The 20834-nt window shown below is 40.1% G+C and overlaps 2 protein-coding genes across 5 annotated transcripts in view; one reads left to right on the top strand and one right to left on the bottom strand.

The window, feature by feature from the left end:
• CUNH5orf22 (chromosome unknown C5orf22 homolog) overlaps window positions 1–1366 on the bottom strand; it is a 26272-nt gene extending 24906 nt beyond the window's left edge. Inside the window, exons 1-2 of the mRNA XM_011356466.2 lie at window positions 1179–1366; window positions 151–296 (exon numbers count right to left, since the gene is read on the bottom strand). Coding sequence (XP_011354768.1) covers window positions 151–296; window positions 1179–1259 — 227 coding nt within the window. The 5' untranslated portion in view covers window positions 1260–1366. The remainder of the gene's footprint in view (window positions 1–150; window positions 297–1178) is intronic.
• A 157-nt stretch (window positions 1367–1523) lies between these two features.
• Window positions 1524–20834, top strand: part of DROSHA (drosha ribonuclease III) — a 109744-nt gene continuing 90433 nt past the window's right edge. For 2 of the 4 annotated variants that reach the window (XM_011356444.2, XM_011356447.2), the window contains exons 1-8: window positions 1524–1678; window positions 2702–2828; window positions 3880–3947; window positions 6700–7533; window positions 11363–11455; window positions 14880–14990; window positions 15224–15455; window positions 19245–19386. In XM_011356444.2, the coding sequence (XP_011354746.1) occupies window positions 3928–3947; window positions 6700–7533; window positions 11363–11455; window positions 14880–14990; window positions 15224–15455; window positions 19245–19386 (1432 nt within the window). In that variant the 5' untranslated portion in view covers window positions 1524–1678; window positions 2702–2828; window positions 3880–3927. The remainder of the gene's footprint in view (window positions 1679–2701; window positions 2829–3879; window positions 3948–6699; window positions 7534–11362; window positions 11456–14879; window positions 14991–15223; window positions 15456–19244; window positions 19387–20834) is intronic. The other 2 variants (XM_011356448.2, XM_011356446.2) reach the window with 2 other exon arrangements.

The following is a 20834-nucleotide window of genomic DNA, read 5'->3' as shown; positions in this document are numbered from 1 at the left end:
GTTTGTCAATACTTGCTCTAAATAAAATAAAGAAAGCAAACAAAACAAAAACTCACGAACTTAGCAAAGTCTATTTCTCTTAATTGCTTATCATCTACTGCAAATTGTATCTCAAGCACATAAAAGATTATTAACAAAATCATATGTTACCCGAAAAGAGTTTCCTTATCAAACACAGTGTCAGCTGGCATATTCACAGGAATAAGGAGGTCCGGGTGTGAATCAAAATGCACAAAACTTATATTACTGGCAGGAAGATGCTTTGAGCCAATGGCTCGGTATATAAAAGGCAGAACCTGTAAAAGACACATGCACACATTCAGAATTGGCACTGAAATCGTGAGCATATACTCAACTGCAGACTGAAAAACAATGCTAATTTGAAGCACATCAAGTTGTTAAAAAGTAGGAAAATATATGTAGGAAAAGTGATTATTGTAGATGATTTAGATAATGACCTCGAGCTTTGTTTTTTTCTTCGGAACTTCCAACTTTCACACCCAAGGGCTTTAAAGGGTATCTCTTGCTGCCATTTTGCCCCCACAACAAACTCAACTCACAATGTGAGGAAATAGACAAGGACTGGCGCTCAGAAAAACATCTGATAATTAATACATGTGGCTTCGAAGTCTACATTAAGGCACCCTTTTAGATAAAAATAGAAAATGTCTTTAGTGTTTACAAGCGTGGGGCGCTCTGCTAAAAACATATGTACACAATACGCACACAATAATACCAACGGCCGGAGTGCTACGATGACTGTCCTCATTTCACAGTTGACAACCCACATTTTTAACAAAAAGCCTTCCACCTACACTGGCCTGTGATGGAGATGCGGGAAACAATTGGCAGCCTGCGTTAATGGGCGGGTTAAGAACTCAATGCTCAGCAGTCAGGATCCTCTGTTCGAATCCCGACGTCAGCAGTTGCTGGTTGTGGGACTTTTGGGCAAACCATAGGAGTTAAATGAGTTGCCCGACGCATAGTAATTGCCCCATAAACGTCAGCGCCTATTTTTCCTAGTTACTTTGCAAAGTAGTGTGTTTTTCCCCACAGCAATGCAACTCGAGCGCGTAACAAATTCTGGTTCTCCCTCTGGCCTCCGAAGCCGAGGCTCCGCCACCGCCTCCTTGGCCCTCGCGCAATTCTGCCTCGGCTCCCAGAAGCTGCCCACTCACCTCCTGATGATCCTCCACCACCCACACCGGGAGCTCGGGGTAGCGCCGAAAGCGAGCACACTCTCCTGCAGAGTCGCTCATGTTTTCGCCCCCAGCAGCGTTCCAACGAGCCGGAGACGCTAGGCGGAGGATCGGGGAACTCGGGAAAGGCTGCACCCCTGCCCTCCCCGGGTGGAAGCGCGCGCTCACCCGGTTGCGGTTCCGGATTGGAGAACAGGCAGGGCAGGAGGCGGGCGCCGGAGGGCCCAATGAGGGCGATTGGCTTACATGAACATCGCTTTTGTTGGCGCGCCAATCACCGTGCATAAGGCACTGCGGCGAACCCACGAGCTTTCCCTCCCGTGGTCCAGCTTTCTCAGGTTTGCTTTTTAATTCTCTCCGTTTCCTGTTCCGGAGGCGCGGGCGGCGCGAGCGGCGCGAGCGGCGCTAAGGTCTTGGTGGCTGGAGAATAATAACCTGGCTTTGCTTCGACGGCGAGCTCGCGCCCCGGGAGCCTTTTTGTAAGTAAAAGGACCACTTTGCTGTTTTTGGTAGAGGGTTTCTGAGTGTCCGGATTTAAAATCGGGCTGGAGGCGGGGGCTTGGGCAAGAAGCGCCTGGAAGTTAGGATCGGACAACCCTTCTTCAGATCTGCAGCTAAGGGCAAAAAAATGACCCTAGGCCCGGATCCCGTAAATAAACAGAAGTGAAAAATGAGGCCTTTCATTCATTTCTGGAGAGCATGCGCTGGTCCAGGCCTGGGTTCGCCTGCGTCTTGGTGGGGAGGTAGCCCGTGAGCCCAGCGCTTGCCTGGTTGCAGCTCAGTCTGGCGGGAGATGCAAAAAGGTAAACACGGAATTCAACCGGGAAAAGGTGACCGGCCTGCGGATTCATCTGGGGGAAAGTGGATGCTCTTAATAATCATAGACTAGTGTTCTCGGTCGTGTTAACTGTTCAAAACAGCTCTCTCAGTTTTTCGGCTTTCAAACAGCAACCTAGGAGTAAGGCAAACACAGAAAATAATTACTTTCCTAGTTGCAGTGAATTCCTTGACTTTTGCATTAAAGTTTGCATCCACAACACAGCCTGACTCTGTCTTTAATAGGTCAGTTTTAGATTCAGTGTTTTCAGATATCTGTAGAAACATCCATGAGGATCTAATAGTGAATGTTCCGCTGTTACACATTGTGTGAGAGTTAGTGATCCTGATTGTTGCCCTCTTGTAGGTGCAGCACATTCCTTTGTGTTTCCCTAGACCACCTGCATACCTCTTTTCTTGCGTTTATTGTATAATATTATTTTTTAAACAACGTATTCGTATGTGGAATCTGAGCTCCTTGAGTCCTACAGGCTGTGTCTTATCTTTGAGTCTTCAGGGCCTGCCTGTAACCGGGCCCTGTAAATCAATGGAAAGGCCTGCTCTTAGTATGATTTTGGAAATGTAAATCTGTTGTGGATATATGTGGAAGGGAAATGTACAGTAGCAACATAGAAACGTACCATTGGTGAGACAGTAAACGTTTATTGACCACCTACTGTGCGCAGGATGCTCTGCCAGGGGCTGTGAAGGATACAGAAATGACTATGAATCAACCCATGTCATCAAGGAGCTAATAATCTAGTGGAGAAGTTAGACATGTGCGCACATGACTATAATATGAGGCAGTCTCTGGTAAGTGCTTAAAAGAAGTAAGTACAGACCAAAAGCAATGGAAGTATAGAGGGAATGGATTACTTCCTAAAAGGAACCAGGAAAGGCTTCACAGAAGAGGTGGCATTGGACATAGGTAGATGAGTAGAATTCAGTGGGCAAATTCATAGCATAGGAGATTTCAGAAGAGTGGGAGCAAAGAACAGGCTGGGTGATAGTACTTGGTATGTTAGGCAACTGGGAAAATCTGGGGCGATAGGTACTTCATGAGGAAGTTAATGGAGGATAAGTCTGGGTTCAGACTTATAACAGCATGGGGTTTGAATTCAATTCTCTTGGCAGTGAGTAGTAGCCCATGGTGTTAAAATCAGCTGCCTAGGCCTTAGGTTTATCATGAGGGCCTCGGACTGAATAATAATCATTATTCAGATATTATTTGATGCCTATTATTTATTAAGCACAGTGATCTATACAGCTGAATAACCTGGAACTATTTTCATGAACCATTTGAAAATCTACTGTAAGCTTATTGATAAAACTTTTAGTTAGAAAAACCAGGATGATGCTTCTACATTAAAGCTTTCTGCACTTAATATTTATTTGAGTTTTTAAAACATTTTGCTGAAGTTTAGGTATTTGGAAAGTCATCATGTTTACAACATTCTTCTATGGGAGGAACTGAGAATGAAAATCAGGGATAACTTGTCTTTACAAGTTTGGTAGTTATGTTTGAATTTGAATGCTGGTCTCACTGTGAAGGAAGCCAGAGTATGGAGAAAGGGAGAGGAAAAATGATTTTCCCCCCCCCCCAATCTTTTAGCAAATTAGGGATGGAATGTGCTCAGATTTTCAATCTTTAGCTACTTATTATTTTGAGTCAGCGAGAAAAGTATTAAGGACATCTTAAAAATTAGTTGTAAACTTTAATTCATTTCAACATGCTTTTAATTTCGTTGGTATGCTAAATTCATCAGAGAATGCAAAATTAGTGTTAAGGTAATTACAGAAATATTTTCTAGCATTATTAGTTTAGGAAACATTTTTATGTCTATTTTATTCTTTCTGCCTCTAGAGTTTATATTCTCTGTGGAAGATGTTACATTGATCCAAACAGTACGTCATGATGCAAGGCAATACATGGTGAGTCGATGTGATAGTAATGGCAGTAGTTTTGAGAGAACAGAGAGAAGAGTAAACACTGCCACTGGGCCATAGAGTGTGGGAAGGATTTAGATATGTGAGGAGAGGGGAAAATGTGTTTGTTTGGGCCATGTACCTGGCTAGGAACTCACACCAGAGCAGTTAATGAGATATGCTAGAGCTCTGCCCTGATGGAGCTTACAGTTCTGAGGTTTAGGCAGACATTAAAGATGGAATTAGGTCATTAGTGTGTGAATTGTAATTCTTATAGGACCTGCCAAGGAGAAGCACAGTGTGTGAGAGCAGGGAACCTCACAGGCCTCGCGGAGGGTAGTAGTGGTTGTAGAATGTCCAGCAGGAGTGTTATTGTAGTAGCCTGGTCAAAGATGATGGCATGAAGTAGATGAACTCAAGAAGTATTTACAAAGCAGAAATGGTAAGAATTTTAAAATAGATTTTTAACTAAAGGGGATAAAGAAGAGAAAGTTGTTAGCTGACTCCCTGGTGCAAGACTTGGAGACCAATGCATGCCTGCTCTCTTCGCCATAAGCTCCTTTGGCATAAGCATCTTTGCCACAGACACCTTTGCCACAAGTGTTTCACTGCAAGTATTTTTTGCTGAGTAACTAATCATCCATAAGGCAATTTTACGATAAAAAAGGTAGAACAACAACAGATAAAAGGACATTTAAAAAGGACATAATGAAACATGAAAAAATGAATAACAAAAAAGATCTTATTGTGAAATATAAAATGTTAAAATGTGTGTAGATTCATGGCAATACTGTGCAAATAACTGATTTTATTTTGTAGATTGTACCTAAGCACTTGTCTTCATTCTGTGGGGAAAGTGGGTTCAACTCTGCCCTTAAAGAGGGCCCTCTTCACAATGTAGTGTGTTTCAAAATAAGAAACCAACTCTTGGGGGCAATCATTGTCATCTGGAAGAAATGCTATTTTAAGACCATTAGCATTATGAGGTGTTGCGTATTGGCTTGTTATGATTTCAGATCCACTTGTTTATGACTAAAGTGAAGTTGTTTTGATCCAGGAGTGAATTTGCTTACCTTGAGGAAGCTGTGCTAGGATGTTGTCATCAAAATCTGTTGTTGATAAGCACTTAGTAGCTCAGCTATTCACAGACACTGCTGGAGACTTATTGATAGGAATGAATGGAGGAGCGACAATAATTCAGAGTTGAACCCACATTTCCCATAGAATGAAGACAGGTGCTTAGGTAGAATCTACAAAGTTTAAATAGCTCTCCAAAGATCTTGAGATACTTGCTGTAATTAGGTAGGAGCTTGCTCTGTCTTACTCTTGACCAGTAGTGGTGTTAAACCATATAACATTCTTGGGAAGAGAAGGGACATTTGTTCCTCTCTTGGTGAGGCTACTCCTTTTAGGCAGTGGTGCATGCTGTATAATGGTCCCTGGAGTAATAATATTTGAAGCAGCTCACCTTGCTTACCAGCACCAGTGTGGTTACCTGCTAGCTACGTGCACTAGCAACAGGGGACCTAAGCCAGCAGCTGATACTCAGCTTTTGATTAGAAGTACTGACTCTATGGAAAACCATCTTGTAGAAGGGTATGCTTCAGCTAAATTTGGACTTTATTTTTGTCATCTCTTCTTTGACTGGAACAATAGTGTAATGAATCTATCATTGGTTTGGAGTATGTTTTTCTTTATTGACTTTTTTTTTTTTTCTGTGTTTTCACAAGAAATCGTCAAATCCTAAACCCCACACAAAGGGAAATAGTGTAGTGAACAACACACTTTTCCCTTCCCCCTTTATTTGCTTATTAAGAGACATTATCCTGTATGCTATTGGCTTGTGAAATCTTACCATTATAAAGTATAATTCCTACAGTGAACCTGTTTTAAATAAATTATTACTAAGGGCAATCTCAGACTCAGCATAATTTGCCCCGGATAAAACAGAACTAGGTAAGATTTGAGTAATATAAAAATAGTAGTAACTGCGAGAACTTTGTCAATGGAGAGATTAAACCGAACCGACAACTGAAACGTGAAGTCTGCTAAAGGTGGTTTATTCATCAATGGAGAAATGAAACCAACTAACCAAACAAAAAACCAAACTGTCAACCAGTTATTTTATCTTTTTTTATGGAAAAATTGCCTTGTGGCCAACTAATTATGTAGTGAAAATGTTTGTGGCAAAGATGCCCACAGCAAATATGCTACAGAGAAATACCTAGAACTTAAATGGTATCATCTGTTGAGATAGGGAACACCGAAAAAGGAGCAAGTGGTGTTTTGGAGAGGAAGATCTTTAATTCATTTTAGGATGCGTTACGTTGAATATGCGGAGTGTGCTGAGTGGGGAGAAAGGTGAAGACAGAACGATGCTGCTACAGATCATAAAACATGGGGTGTGCGGATGGGATGACATGGCGAGGTCAAGATTTTGGGCACTGAGCAAGGACATGATAGCAGATGGTTGAACAATGGGCTGTTGAATTTGTCATTCTGGAAGTGGAGCAGCTTTAGGGAGTGACAAGGTCCAGGGAGTGACCCTGGCCGTGGGTCGGGTGGCTGAGACAGGGGAAGAGCAGTTTACTGGCCATGAGGAGTGTTAGATATTTTAGAGAACTATAGTATTAGATGAGTGGAATATTCTAGTGGCCTAAAGGGTTTGTCACTTGCTATTGAAGATGTTCAGGCATTTGTGAAACCCTGACTACATAGTGAAATTTTTTCTTTTCTCTTTTTCTTTCCTCCAACAAAGTCATAGAATGTCATTCCACCCAGGACGAGGGTGTCCCCGAGGGCGAGGAGGACATGGAGCCAGACCGTCAGCGCCAGCTTTTAGGCCCCAAAATCTGAGACTGCTTCACCCTCAGCAGCCTCCTGTGCAATATCAATATGAACCTCCAAGTGCTCCTTCCACCACGTTCTCGAACTCTCCAGCCCCCAATTTTCTGCCTCCACGACCAGACTTTGTACCCTTCCCTCCACCCATGCCTCCATCAGCACAAGGCCCTCTTCCCCCCTGCCCAATCCGGCCCCCCTTCCCCAATCACCAGATGAGGCCCCCCTTCCCTGTACCTCCCTGTTTTCCTCCCATGCCGCCTCCGATGCCCTGTCCTAATAACCCCCCGGTCCCTGGAGCACCTCCTGGACAAGGCACTTTCCCTTTCATGATGCCCCCTCCTTCCATGCCTCACCCCCCACCCCCTCCCATCATGCCGCAGCAGGTCAATTATCAGTACCCTCCGGGGTACTCGCACCACAATTTCCCACCTCCCAATTTTAACAGCTTCCAGAACAACCCCAGTTCTTTCCCACCCAGTGCTAATAACAGCAGTAGTCCTCATTTTAGGCATCTCCCTCCATACCCACTCCCAAAGGCTCCCAGCGAGAGAAGGTCCCCAGAGAGGCTCAAACACTATGACGATCACAGGCACCGGGATCACAGCCATGGGCGAGGCGAGAGGCATCGGTCCCTAGATCGGCGGGAGCGAGGCCGAAGTCCTGACAGGAGAAGACAAGACAGCCGCTACAGGTCCGATTATGACCGAGGGAGAACGCCATCTCGCCACCGGAGCTATGAGCGGAGCAGGTAAAACACTTGTGTTTTTTAATGAAAAAACCCAGACAGGCCATTTCTGTTAATCAGCAAACCGACAGAAAGGTCCAGCAGTGCATTTCAGTGTATAAAAAGAAAGAAAGTATGTTTTGGGCTGTTTTAAGGAGGAACAGGCAACTAAAGTAAATTGATGTCAGAAAAAGCCACTTTTGAAAAGCATTCCAAATTACTAGTTTAGATTCATATCAATGGATGTAAGATGATTATTCTGTGTAATACAGTTGACATTTTAATGACGATCCAATGCAAGATCTTGTATATATTTTTCATATTATAATGTTTAATTATGTTCAATATCATCAAATCTGGTTACAGCCCTTGAATTCCTTAGTAATTGATGATCTGTGTATGTTATCACTTAAGAATCAAACTAGTTAACAAGCAGAACTTGCTTTCTGATTTTTAAGATAAATGTTTTCTTGCTCTATTTCCTGTGAAATGAAATATTAGTTTCACATTATTAAATTACAGTTTTCAAAACAGCTTTTAACTTGCTTTTGCTGTACTGAAACGAATTCACGCTGAAGAAAGTTGTATTTAAAAAGTACATCCCATTTACATTTCTTATTTTCAAAAGACCCATTATTATTTTCAAAAGACCGATTATCTGTATATACAAGGTTTTCAGCAGGAGTCCTTAAACTAGGATTCATAGATGGGCTTCTTGAAATGCTCTGCAGCTGTGTGTGTGTGTGTGTGTGTGTGTGTGTGTGTGTGTGTACACAAAATTTTAGCAAAATTTTATGTATATGTATGTTTTTCTATAAGTAAATCAGTAGCTTGGTGTGAATCTGTTACCCAAAATTCTAAGACCCATTGGTTTAGATGGAAAAATAAAAATACACAGGTAGTGATTGTATTGATATTTATTTGTATCTTCAGTGAACTCTTTATATTGATGAAGATTTGAAGTTTTCCACTTGTCAAGCTAGTAATGGTGCTTCTCTTTCTGTCTTCTGGTGTGCCTTCATTGTCTTGTAGAACTTCTGTGCTAAAAATGTTTGAGCTTCCCAAACCAGATCACTTTGTTCCGTGGGTTTGTAGAGAGCTGGTCTTGGCTCCTGTGCAGTCAGTTCACTTCTCGGTTTCCATGCTTTTCTCATGGCTGTCTGTTGCGCTGAACATTTTGCCAGTGAATGGTGGTGGTGAGTCTCAGCCCTGAAGAGAGTAACTGGTGCTCGAAAGATGTTGTTACCTCTCCCTGACGCCAGTGGAAGGTAGAAGGTTTCTTGCAGAGGTGACTCATTTCTGGTGAGCCAAAGCTGACTGAGAGTTGGTAGACTTTTACATCTTTTCAACATAAATTACTGTTACTGGATCAATTTTATTCTTAATTATTCTGTGACAGACTAGTTGACAGAGGCCTGTGATCGTTTATTTTATAATTTCATGATGAAAATCTAAACTGGATTTTGTTAATAGTTTGATTCAGACTTTAAAGTGATTGTTAGTAATCCTGTCTCTGGAGAAAGATTTTGCTGCAAACTTCAATATTCTAGATAGTGTGTGTTTTTCTGTTTGGGGCTGGTTAAGTTAGAGCTTGAGTTTTTAGGGCTCTGCTGTAAAATCCTAAATTTTTCCATCCAAGCTTAGACTTGAAGTTCCGTGTTTGAAGAAACTCAGATGTCTGGTAAACTGAGGACATCTCTCAGAAAGTGAAGTGCCAAAAGAATTCCTGTTAATCTCTGCTGTTCACTGTGGGGAACTACAACCCTTTTGCTGTGAAGGACCTACTTAGGCAGTTGGCTCATCTTTCTAAGTGGCTTTTATTTATATTGGAGTTGTTTTATGACGTCGTACTTGGGGCGTTCACTCTAGAGCTGCCTTAATGTCACAGCCATATTATAATCGGCTCCCTTTGGGGTCTTAAGGTAGAGTGTCAGTCATCTGTCTTATAGGGAATGCTTCTGTGAAATAAACACGGGTTATGTGAAGTCTTCATATAACTTGTAGAAGTATATTGGAGAAAATTCAAAACTTTCCAAATGTATGCAGGAGATTATGTTAAGTTTATGTACATTCTGTAGTGTCCTCTGGCCACTTTGCCCCTCGCTTCTTGGAGTAAGTGAATCTATCCTATTTTGAATTCCATTTCCTTCCCTTTTTTCACCTCAGAAAGGTGGTCGAATAATACTTAACAAGATTGTTTTAGGGCAAACGATGTCTAGAGGAAGTTTGTGAGGAAGTGGATATATGTGTTTGTTATCATGAAAGATCAGAGTTACTATGGGGAACAGGAAGAGAATCAGCCACAGATGTAATTCACTGAATGTCATGTTTGCAGCATGGTAAGGAACTGTGCAGTGGCTTCCCATTGCTGAGTAATGCTACAGCACAGGGACCCCTATCACTGTCCTGTTGAGTATGGTGTGTAGCCATCAGAGAGCTATGTACCTAAGGAAAACCTTAATGCTCACAAATGAGGATGAGTCTTTGGAAAAGTAACCCAAACATTGTTTTTCTTGCTTTAAATGGGTTCATCATGTAGTGTTCCTACTGTGATTTATATAGAAATTGGTCTTTTCAGTTCATACCCACTCAGAGGTAGCAATCATCATCAGCAGTGCTGTTTTTGAATGCAAAATTCTATTGCTTACATGTTAAAAAGCAAACAAAAAATTAGGCATATTCTCTAAATAGAGTTTTTATTTGGTAATATAGCATTTTTTCACTAGTCTAGCCATTGCAAATTATATTATATTTTTATCATGTGGTACTGCTCATTAGTTGGGATTTACTGCCTAGAAGTAAACTGTAATTTTAGAAGTGTATCAAGTAAAGTGTATAGAATCCAGGCTCTGGCTACTCTATTTTGGACAGCTGGTATGTACCTGAGACTTATGTGTATGCCAAAATATATTATTCAAAGGAATCTTCCTTGAGGAAGGAGTGATCTTTAAATGAAAAAACAATTTTCATTTTAATATCTAAGCAGTCACGGATGTTTATCAGTTTTGTAAGTTCTGATTTCAATGTATTTGTTAAATTTCTTCTATTTGGCTGTAGGCTGTGGATAGTTTGAGCTCAGACATTTTGATAGTCTTCTTGCTGGACTCAGGCCAATATAGCATTTTTTTTTTTTTTTTCATTCTAAGATCAGATGGTTATTTCTCTTAAGTTTAGTTCTGATTCAAACACACTGGAGTTTTGATTTTTGTTCCAGATCTTCACTGTACTTATTAAATAGACTCAGAAGTTATTATTATTATTCTCTTTTTATATTGAGTAAACTCAGGGTCTTCAGAATTTTTTTTTTCAGATAAAAATAGTACTTAAGTAAAATGACTTACAGTCTCAAGGCAGTTAGTGATAACTAGAACTACAACTCAGACCTATAACCTGTAAAACCTTGGAATGCTTTCATTTTAGAATCTTGTTCTAATCTTTACTATAAAAGCTTTAATTTGCATTTATTTGATGAATGAAATTGATAGTTTCCTAGAAATCAATAAGCAGTAGAATCGTTTAAAGTTTTCCCTGTAGGTTAAATAACCAAAGATTGGCAGATTGGAAGGTCTCTAGAGAAGGTTATAATAAAATCCTCTTTGTTACTTAGCCTCAAGTATGACTTCTTCTTTTAAAGAAAACAGCAAAAAAAATGTCCAAGTTAAGTTAACTTCTATAAAGTGAAAAGCTCCTTTATCCTCTAATAATTGAAGGATGAATAAAAATGTCTCATAGAGAATAGTGTCTAAAAAATTTTTAGGCGATGTCCATGTACTTAGAAGATGAATTCAGTGAAAAGAGATGATGTTTTTGAGTCTTTCTGTTGAAAACAGCTCTGTGTATTAATTCCTTTAAGAGAGCGAGAACGGGAGAGACACAGGCACCGGGACAGCCGAAGATCACCATCTCTGGAAAGGTCCTACAAAAAAGAGTATAAGAGATCTGGAAGGTAAGCAAGGAGTTCACACTGAAAGAAATCATAGGATTTTCTCTTTGAATTCAGTTTTGTGCTTATGCTAAGTATCAGCCAAGTCTTCAGAATTGCCTGAGAGTCTTCTAAAATGCCCTGTGAAAAGCTGATATATCCAGTAACTTAAAAACTTTACTTTCAAGATGTATTGATTAGGCACAAGGAAAATCTTGATAAATTTCTCAAAATTAGAAATTCTACGGGCCACCGTCTCTGACCTCAATTGCTATAAAAGTATACATTATCAATTCAAGGTTTTAAAAAAAAAACCCTTGGAAAATTTATAATTATATTCTTAAAAGTGCTTGTTTCAGAAAAACGCAAAATGGTAGTTACACTTAATTTAGGAAAATGACATTGAGATTGCTATAAACTAGAATTTACAGATATAACCAATTCTATATTGAGGAGTAAAATTCATGGTCTTATATAATGGTAATTAAGAACAGCACTCTGGAGTCTGACAGATTTGGGGGCAATTATTCTCTTAACTTTGTTGTTGGGCAAAGTTACCTAAACTTTTAGCGTCAGTGTCTTTGTCTAAAATAAGGACAGTTATACTTCCCTTGAGTGGCGAGGACTCATTGAGATAATACATGTAAAATATTTAGAACTGGGCCCAAAATTAGTGGCAAATAAATGGTAAATATATGTATATAATTATTATCTGATTATTTGGTTCTGAATATTGGTAGAGTATGAGAAAAACAGAAAAAGGGATTCAAAGATAAAAGAAATTAATGAAATAGAACTACAGCATCATAACAATATTTGTACATAAATGTAAGACTTTTGAAAGGTAATACAATTTAAAAAGTGGCGAATCAAGAAAAGAAGAAGGCACATGCCATTAGGTATGAGAAAGATTATATCATTATTGGGATGAAGGAGATTTAAAAATTATAATATGTTGGTGTGAGTACAGATATTTTATTTTAAAAAATTTTAAACTTGGATGTGATGGGTTGATTTTTATGAAAACAAAAACTAAAGGCTTCACACTAGAAGCAGAAAATTTTAATAGGCTAATAACCATGGAAAATATTGAAAAAGTTGAATTTGTACCACCTGCAAAAAAATTTCAAACTGTTCTGGAACAGTGAAGAAGATGAACGGAAAGTTGAGCTCATGCTGTGAGAGCAGAAAAACCCAGATGGCAAAACCTAACCAATGAAAAGGAAACTAAAAAACAGTCTCTCTTATGAATATGGATATGAAAATACTGATTAGTATATTAGCAAGTTGTTTTCAGTAGTGTGTTAAAATAACAGCATTCTGATATTGCATGGATAGATAAGTTAGTATTAAGAAATCTGTAACTAATCTTTAGTATCAAAATTGATAGGGTTTTCTGAGTACCTGCCTATTAGGTATTTCAGATAAAATCAGTATTCATTAATGAGTAGAAACTCTGGTAAACTAGGAATATAAGCAGACTTCTTTAATGTTATGGAGAACATTATCTCATGATGAACACTACTGACATCATCTCAGAAGAACCAAATTTAATGTTGAAACCTTATAGGCCTTTCCATACAAGTTAGAGAAAAGACAAGGAGGGCCCATTACCTGTCACTGTCACCTAACATGATACAACTTAATTAAACAAATGAAAACATTGCGTTACTGTGTGTCCCAGGTATTATACTCGTGCGAGTGTTACAGTCATTAACAACAGTCTCCACTTTACAGGAATAAGAAATAACTATGAGAAGTGCATTTGATAGAGCAATTACATGTTGCTCTGGGAATACAGCAGTGAAAAACTCATCTAGGGTAGTCATAGAGAAATTGATGTTTTACTGATACATGAAGTATGGATAGGAATGCAGTAGGGAAGGGATGGTGGGGAAGGGAAAAGAGCAAGTGTGAGAGTTGCAGTGTGGAGAAATGCTCTGAGGTTAAGCCTGGAGGGTGGGAAATGAGTTAAGAAGGCTTTTGTAGTAATTCGTGAAAGAAATAATTGTGCCGAGACCTGGGCAATGACAGTAGTAATGGGGAAAGGTAGAGGTAATTGAGAGATGTTGGTTAGAGTCAGTAGGATTTGATAACTGACAGTGAGGGAAGAAGACTCAGCAGTCATCACCTGAGATCTGGCGTTCTCCACTGAGGATAGAGAACACCTAGAAAGGCAAGTGGACGAGTTCAATTTGGGGCATGTGGAAATCGAGAATCTGTGAGATAACCAAATGGAATTGTCTGGTAGTTAATTGGATATATAGGTATAAAATTTAGCAAAGAGATCCCAGATGGAAATACTAAGTGCCTTGGATTCGATAAGGTTAAACTAGGAAGAGTTCGTTCAGTGAGGAATGGCCTGGGGAGGAGGGGATGAAGGAGGAGATAAGGGTAGGAAAGACGTCAAGATGCTGCGTTGGTGGAAATCATCGAGGACCAATTTGAGGTTGGTGATTTCTAATGCAGAGTACTTAAAATCTCTTCAGTCTAGTGGTTTCTTCTCCAATGCTTAGTAGCTTGTGGAGGAGGCAGACTTGGATTCTGTAAGTTCTAACTAATGCAGTAGATGAGAAAATAAAAAGATGTAAATACTGTAAAGGAGGAAAAGTTATCATAGTTTGTAATAAATATAACATCGTTAAACAATTTTGTGTGCTTTGTCAGCACGTATACTAAAAAGACAATTTCGAGTTTGAAATTGGGACTGCTTGAAACACTTGTCTAAAAAAGATGTCCTCTTTTGAAATGCCCCCTCAAAGTGTTAAAAAAAAAAAAAGGAAAAAAGAATACTAATTGATGTTCACAACATCAAGTTAAGTGAGATACTTTTTTCATTAAAATGGCAAATATTAAAAATAATCATGAAGACAGGATATGTAGAGATGGGAACTTGGTATGATTTTGATGATAGTCTAAACCAGTACTAGTATTTCCTATCTATAGAGATGACAAGAAGAAGTACATGCACACACTTTGTGTTAAATAATCTGACAAGTGTGTTCATGGTAGCATTGTTTATAATGGCAAAAAAGGAATGGTAACCTAAACGACTGTGATCAGATTTGTTAGAGTACGGTACATTCAAATGAAAGAATAATACGCATTTATTGAAAGGAGATAGACTTGTTTTCATCCTTTTTAGTTAATATTAGTATTTGTGGAGATCGGAATTAGGCAAAGTGGAGATTCATGAAGTAGTCATCTACAAGTAGGCTTCCAGAGATGGTTAGGGATGCTATAACTGGTTCACTCCTGGATTATGGTCCTCAGGCTGAATTTATGGCCAGGTTGAGACCATGTTTTGTGAAGTCTTTTTTTTTTTTTTTTTTCCCCTTGGCAAAAAGGGGAAAAAGGGACGTGGAGGACTCAAAGCTAGTATTCTCATTGTTGAAATTGTCTATACGTGGAGAGTTACATATGATTCCTAAGTATCTTTCTCTTCTAGGAGTTACGGTTTGCCAGTTGTTCCTGAACCTGCTGGATGCACACCAGAATTACCTGGGGAGATTATTAAAAATACAGATTCTTGGGCCCCATCCCCGGAGACTGTGAATCAGTAAGTAGATCTAGGGTAGGGCCTGGGAATTTGTATTTTTAAACAAGTAACTTCAGGTGATTCTGATGCCACCAGACTGGTGTTTGGGATTCGCTGGTTTAACAAAAAGTAAATATGGTGGTTTGGCTTGGCATTTTAATTTTAGGTAAAAAGTTAACTGAACAGGTGAAATAGAATAGTTGTACAGTGGAAGGACATTTTTAATAATTAGCCTCCTTCGCCCCCTTTTGAAGTCGCTCCCCAAGTAGGGAGAAGAAGAGAGCCCGTTGGGAGGAAGAAAAAGACAGATGGAGTGACAGCCAGAGCGCTGGCAAAGAGAAGAATTATACCTCAATCAAGGAAAAAGAGCTGGAGGAGACACTGCCTGAGAAAAACGAGGAGGAGGAAGAAGAACTTCTTAAGCCTGTGTGGATTCGATGTACCCACTCAGAAAACTACTACTCCAGTGACCCCATGGATCAGGTGGTAGGTGTGAAGTAGGAGAGAAGCTGTAGACCAGGGTTTCTCAACTTTGGCACTGTTTGGCATTTGGGCTGGATGATCCTTTGCGATGAGACCTGCCCTGTGCATGTAGGATGTTGAGCAGCATCTCTGGCCTCTTTACTGGATGTCAGTAAAATCCCTTCCCTGTTATGATAACCAAAGCTGTGTTTAGTCTTTGCCAAATGTCCCCTGGGTGGAAACCCCCGCCTCATACTCATCATACGCCTCAAACCACTGCTGTAGACAAAAGCTGTTTTACAAAGGCAAGCGTGCAGTAGATTAATTAAAGTATCTCTTCATTCTGCATTTATTATGACACTGCTAGTCTTGACACTGGTGGTTTTGTAAGCTCTCACTCATGACTACTTTATGTAGTTTGTGGGGTGTGTGTGTGTGTGTGTGTGTGTGTGTGTGTGTGTCCCCAAATGTGAAATAAGCAAGAATTCGAGTTTGTCTCTTACAAGTCTATCCTTGACCAAAGATAACCATAGGAAGTTTCTTGTGCAAATTGGCTAGTTTGTAGAATGGCAGGTGTGGTCACCCTTAATGGGCTCTGGGGAGACTCAGCGCGCATGCTGCTTGAGATGGGGCTCACAGGGCTTGGCACGCCTGTACTCACTGCCATGGTGGACTGCACAAGCTCCTCCATGTGCTCGCTTCTCTTTTCTTCCATCTCCATTTTACTTTCTATCATTCTTACTTTTTTTCCCTCTGTTTCTCCCAATAGTTGTTAACACTTCCAACCCATTAATTTAGGCATATTTGCCACAGAATAGATGCCCAGTAATGTTCATTGATTAAATGAAAGAATAAAAGAATGAATATCTGTAGATTTAGGACATGTGAGGTTGGAGATGTTAGATTTAGTGCATGGGGTCAGTAAGAGAGTGTTCTGTTTCTTTGAATTTTGTGAAAATAGCTTTTACTCACATTGAACCCTTATTTATGGGGACTCCTCTGTCTTTGGAAAAAAGGATTGAGAAATTTCTCATAGTGGTATGATACTTTACTTGATAAATTAGAGTAGGGTTTTTTTTTTTTAAATTTTTATTTTATCATTAGTTTCAACAGTACATTGGGTAGACATTTATGTAGTTTATAAAAACGATTCCCTGGTTGCTCTCTCCTCTGGCTCTCCACCTAGCCATTACCTTACTGCCGACTGCATTGCCTGTGCTGTGCTCCTCATCCCTGTGACCATCTGTCAACTACTAATTTGTACTTCGTTAACCCTTCACTCCTAGTCATAGTTCTTGTGATACAGGTCAGGGAAGGCTCATATACTGAGACTTTCACGGTGCCAGAACTTCACCCTATGCTTCTCATATTATCTTATTTAATCCTCAAAACATCTCTGGAAAGAGGGTATCTAGCAGTTAAGAATGTTGCTGTAATATAGTCAGCACTGCATAATGGCATTTTGGTCAATGATGGACTGCATTTATGATGTGGTTATAAGATTACATGGAGCTGAAAACTTTCTGTCACCTAGTGACTTTGTGGGCATCGTAATGTCATTGTGCAATGCATTAGTCATGTGTTTGTGGTGATTCTCATATAAACATAACCCACTCAGCTGCCAGCTGTATAGAAGTATAGCACATACACTTATGTATAGTACATAATACTTGATAATGGTAAGAAATTATGTTACTGGTTTATGTATTTACGATACACTTTTTTATTATTATTTTGGAGTGTACTCTTTACTTAGCAAAGAAAAAGTTTGCTGTAAAACAGTAGTCCGTGTTTCACTGGCAGCAGCCTCATATATCTCATGTTTACTGCGTCTCTTGCATGCATCATTTTTTTCTTGTGCTTGATTTAATCCAGTGTTGTTTGGAACAGTAACATGCCCTACAGGTTAGTAGCCTAGGAGGAACAGGTTATACCATCTAGCCTAGGTGTGTAATAGGCCATATTACCAAGGTTTGTGTAAGTGCATTCTATGGTGTCTGCACTATGACAACATTGTTTAATGATGCATTTCTCAGAACATACCACTTTGTTTATGCTGTGCAGACTGCAAGAATACTTGATTTATTGAGACTTAGAACTGGGTTTATTTTTTCAACCAGATGTCTGGAGGGAGGCAGTGGCCAGTGTTTGTGTAGTGGCTCCGTAATGGCAGGGCTTTAAGTTGACATCTGCTGTCTTTCGGAGCATCCACCACAGTTGCAGGATGACTGAGCAGGTTCACGTGTCGTGTCTTTAAACACCTCTGTCTTACACAGCAGACATAGGACGCAGAGGGCAGTGTTGGGTGGACTCTTCCTCTAGTAACTTCCCCAGGCTCCCACAGATCTTTTCTCCTATCTTTTTCTAAAACTGTGTCTTGTGTCGTCTTCAGGGTTTCATTTTTCATCACTGCCATAACAAATTTCCACAAACTATGGCTTGAAACAACACACATTATCTCACAGTTCCGTAGGTCAGAGTCATCTTGGGTCTCAGCAGCTAATTCAAGGTGTCTTCCGGAGAGAATCTGTTTTCTTTCTCATTCATATTGTTGGCAAAGTTCAGTTTCTTGTGGCTATAGGTTTGAAGTTTCTTTGCTGGCCTGCAAATAAGGGCTGTTTGTATCTTCCGGAGGCCATGTACATTCCTTGGTTCATGGGCCCTTTCTTCATCTTCAAAACCAGCAGCATGGGTCAAGGTCTCATGTGCTTAGAATGTCTCGCCTCTTCTTCCATCACACCTCTGACTCCCACTTGGAAAGGTTCTCTGCTTTTAAAGGCTCATATTATATCAGACCCACCCAGATAATTCAGGGTAATCTCCCCATCTCAAATTCTGTTACCTTAATCACTTCTGCAAACTCCTTTCTGCCATGTAAGGTTTCCAGGGATTCAGTTTCCAGGGATTAGGACAGGGACATCTTAAAATAAAACAACAAAGTCGAAGACACTGAAGTTCAGAGAATTTAAACAGGCAGAACTTTTATTTTTTATTATATTTTTATGGGTGTATTAAAACTCCAGTGTAGAAGGAAGTTAATAAACCAGCCCCAAATTTGCCTTTGTGTCTTTGTCATCTGGTGCAGCAAAGTGGTCTGGGTGTCAGTGCGATCCCAGCATCACCAATGTCGGTAATGAGGTGGGACTGAGGGAAAGCAAGTAACTTCTTTTGGGGTAACTGCAGATTTTATGATTTCTTTAATTTTTTAACGTCTGAAAGGTCTGGTTCTCCCATTTTGAAATTACTAAGTCAAAGAGTGTGGATATTTAAGATGATTTTCAACCTGAGAAGAGAGTGGGGAAAAGTGAAGAGCTCCCTCCAGGAATGCGTTGTGTTTGTTGAGAGAGAGAGAGGTGGGGGCGGGGGGAAGGGAGAGAGAGAGAGAATATCCCTGTGTTTATGAGGTATGTGTGTGTGTGGGGAGATGTATAGGATATTTCTTTTTCATCATTGGATTAATCTGGGAGATAGACTACCAATGTAGACTATCAGTGATTTTTAGTTAGGGAAATGTATGCTTTCTAGGAGGGTGTCACAATTTTTTTTTGTCATATCAAAAGGGCAAAGATAAACAATTCTAATGTTTTTGAATGTTGGCAAAGTGTATCTTCCTGAGGACTGTGTCAGCCAACTGTGCATGATTCAGAACATCATTTGCCAGCACTGTGCATTTTGTTTTTAAATGTTTGTTAAATTGAGGGTTGATAAATGGGACCTTTCTGTTACAAATCTTTGATTACTTATGAAGTCTTATGTCTCTTTGGTATGACTGTTTTTTACATAGTTTTAATACCGATCCTTTATTTTTCAAAGGGAGATTCTACTGTAGTTGGAACAAGTAGGCTTCGTGACTTATATGACAAATTTGAGGAAGAGTTGGGGAGCAGGCAAGAAAAGGCCAAAGCCGCTAGACCTCCATGGGAGCCTCCAAAGACGAAGCTAGATGAAGATTTAGGTGAGTCAGAAGTTACTAGACCAAGATCCTTGCTCTTTTATTATTGCTTAATCCCGGACTTTTGGGATGTGTCCTTGAGAGTCCCAAATATAGATTTACCCTTTTTCATTTTATTTTCCTTAATTAAAGTCAGCAGAATACATAGTAATGGAACTTTCTTCTTTTTTATCTTAGTCTTCCTCAGCTAACATTCAGTGGAATATATGAGAGATCTCCTTTGCAAGGCACAGTAACAGTTGTGTCCATTGTAGAATTGTCTAGTCTTAGAATCAGAAGGGACCATTCTAGCCTTCTACTCAAAGCAGGAGCCTGTTCCTATGCCTCGTGCCTCTGACAGGCAGGCATCCCCTTACGGCCCTGTCCACTGCTGGGGTGCTCCTGTTTGATGAGGAAACGCTAGCTACAGCCCGGCTCTATTTGAAGGTTTCTCTCACATAGACAGTTTCCATTAACATTCTCATATGGTGGTCTGTTTTTTCATGTGTCCGAGATTCCAAGTAGAAAGTAGATGGCGAGATCTTTGAGGATAGAAACTGCTTATTAGTATTTTGCATCCTTAGCCCCTAACAGAATGCCATGCGTAGATGAGACATTCTCTGTGCCTTTTCCTGTGTGTTCTCTGGCTCACCTCTGCCCACCTTCATTGCATCTCCTATACTGAGAGGTAGTATCCATGGTGGGTAAAAGCAATGACCGAACCAGCTGGCCTGGGTTCGAATCCCTGCTCCATCTCTTGAAATGTGATCTTGGGCAAGTGACTTAATCTCTCTGTGCCTCACTTTTCTCATCTATAAAAGAGGAATGACAATAGCATCTTTCTCCTGCAGTACGCTTGACAATACGACCGTGTAAAGCTTGGGTTTTATTACTATGCTGTACTACATTAATCTCTTGTAGGATTAATCTAAGTTCTAGGTCTGTTTTTTTTTTTATTGTTGTAAAATACACACAACACAAAATGTATCTTTTAACCATTTTTAAATGTGCAGTTCAGTAGCTTTAAGTGCATTCACATTGTTGTACAGTCTCCAGAGCTCTTCTCATCCTGCTAATCTGAAACTCTGTACCTGTTAAACAGCAGCTCTGCATCTCCGCCCTGCAGCCGCGCTGGCAACCACCACTCCACTTTCTGTTTCCATGAATCTGACAACTCTAGGTACGATGTATAAGTAGAATCGCACAATATTTTTCTTTTTGCGACTGGCTCATTTCACTTAGCATAATTCTCAGTCAGTTTTTATTCATTCACTTCCGAGGACTGAAATCTTTTATGGCTACTATTCGGAGAAAAACATTTAAACTCTTCAGTCTGGCATTCACAGCCCTCAGTCTGGCAGGCACGACACTTCATCCCCTCACCTCTTGGTATTTTTCTGGCCCAGCCAGAGTCCACACATGCTCTTGCTTCCGTGCGCTTGCCCGCAGTGCTCCTTCTGTGTTCCTTTCCT

Source organism: Pteropus vampyrus, unplaced genomic scaffold, assembly GCF_000151845.1.
Source record: "Pteropus vampyrus isolate Shadow unplaced genomic scaffold, Pvam_2.0 Scaffold27, whole genome shotgun sequence".
Classification (NCBI taxonomy): Eukaryota; Metazoa; Chordata; class Mammalia; order Chiroptera; family Pteropodidae; genus Pteropus; species Pteropus vampyrus.
The sequence above is the reverse complement of the archived record's forward strand: the minus strand, read 5'-3'. Positions and strand labels throughout refer to the sequence as shown.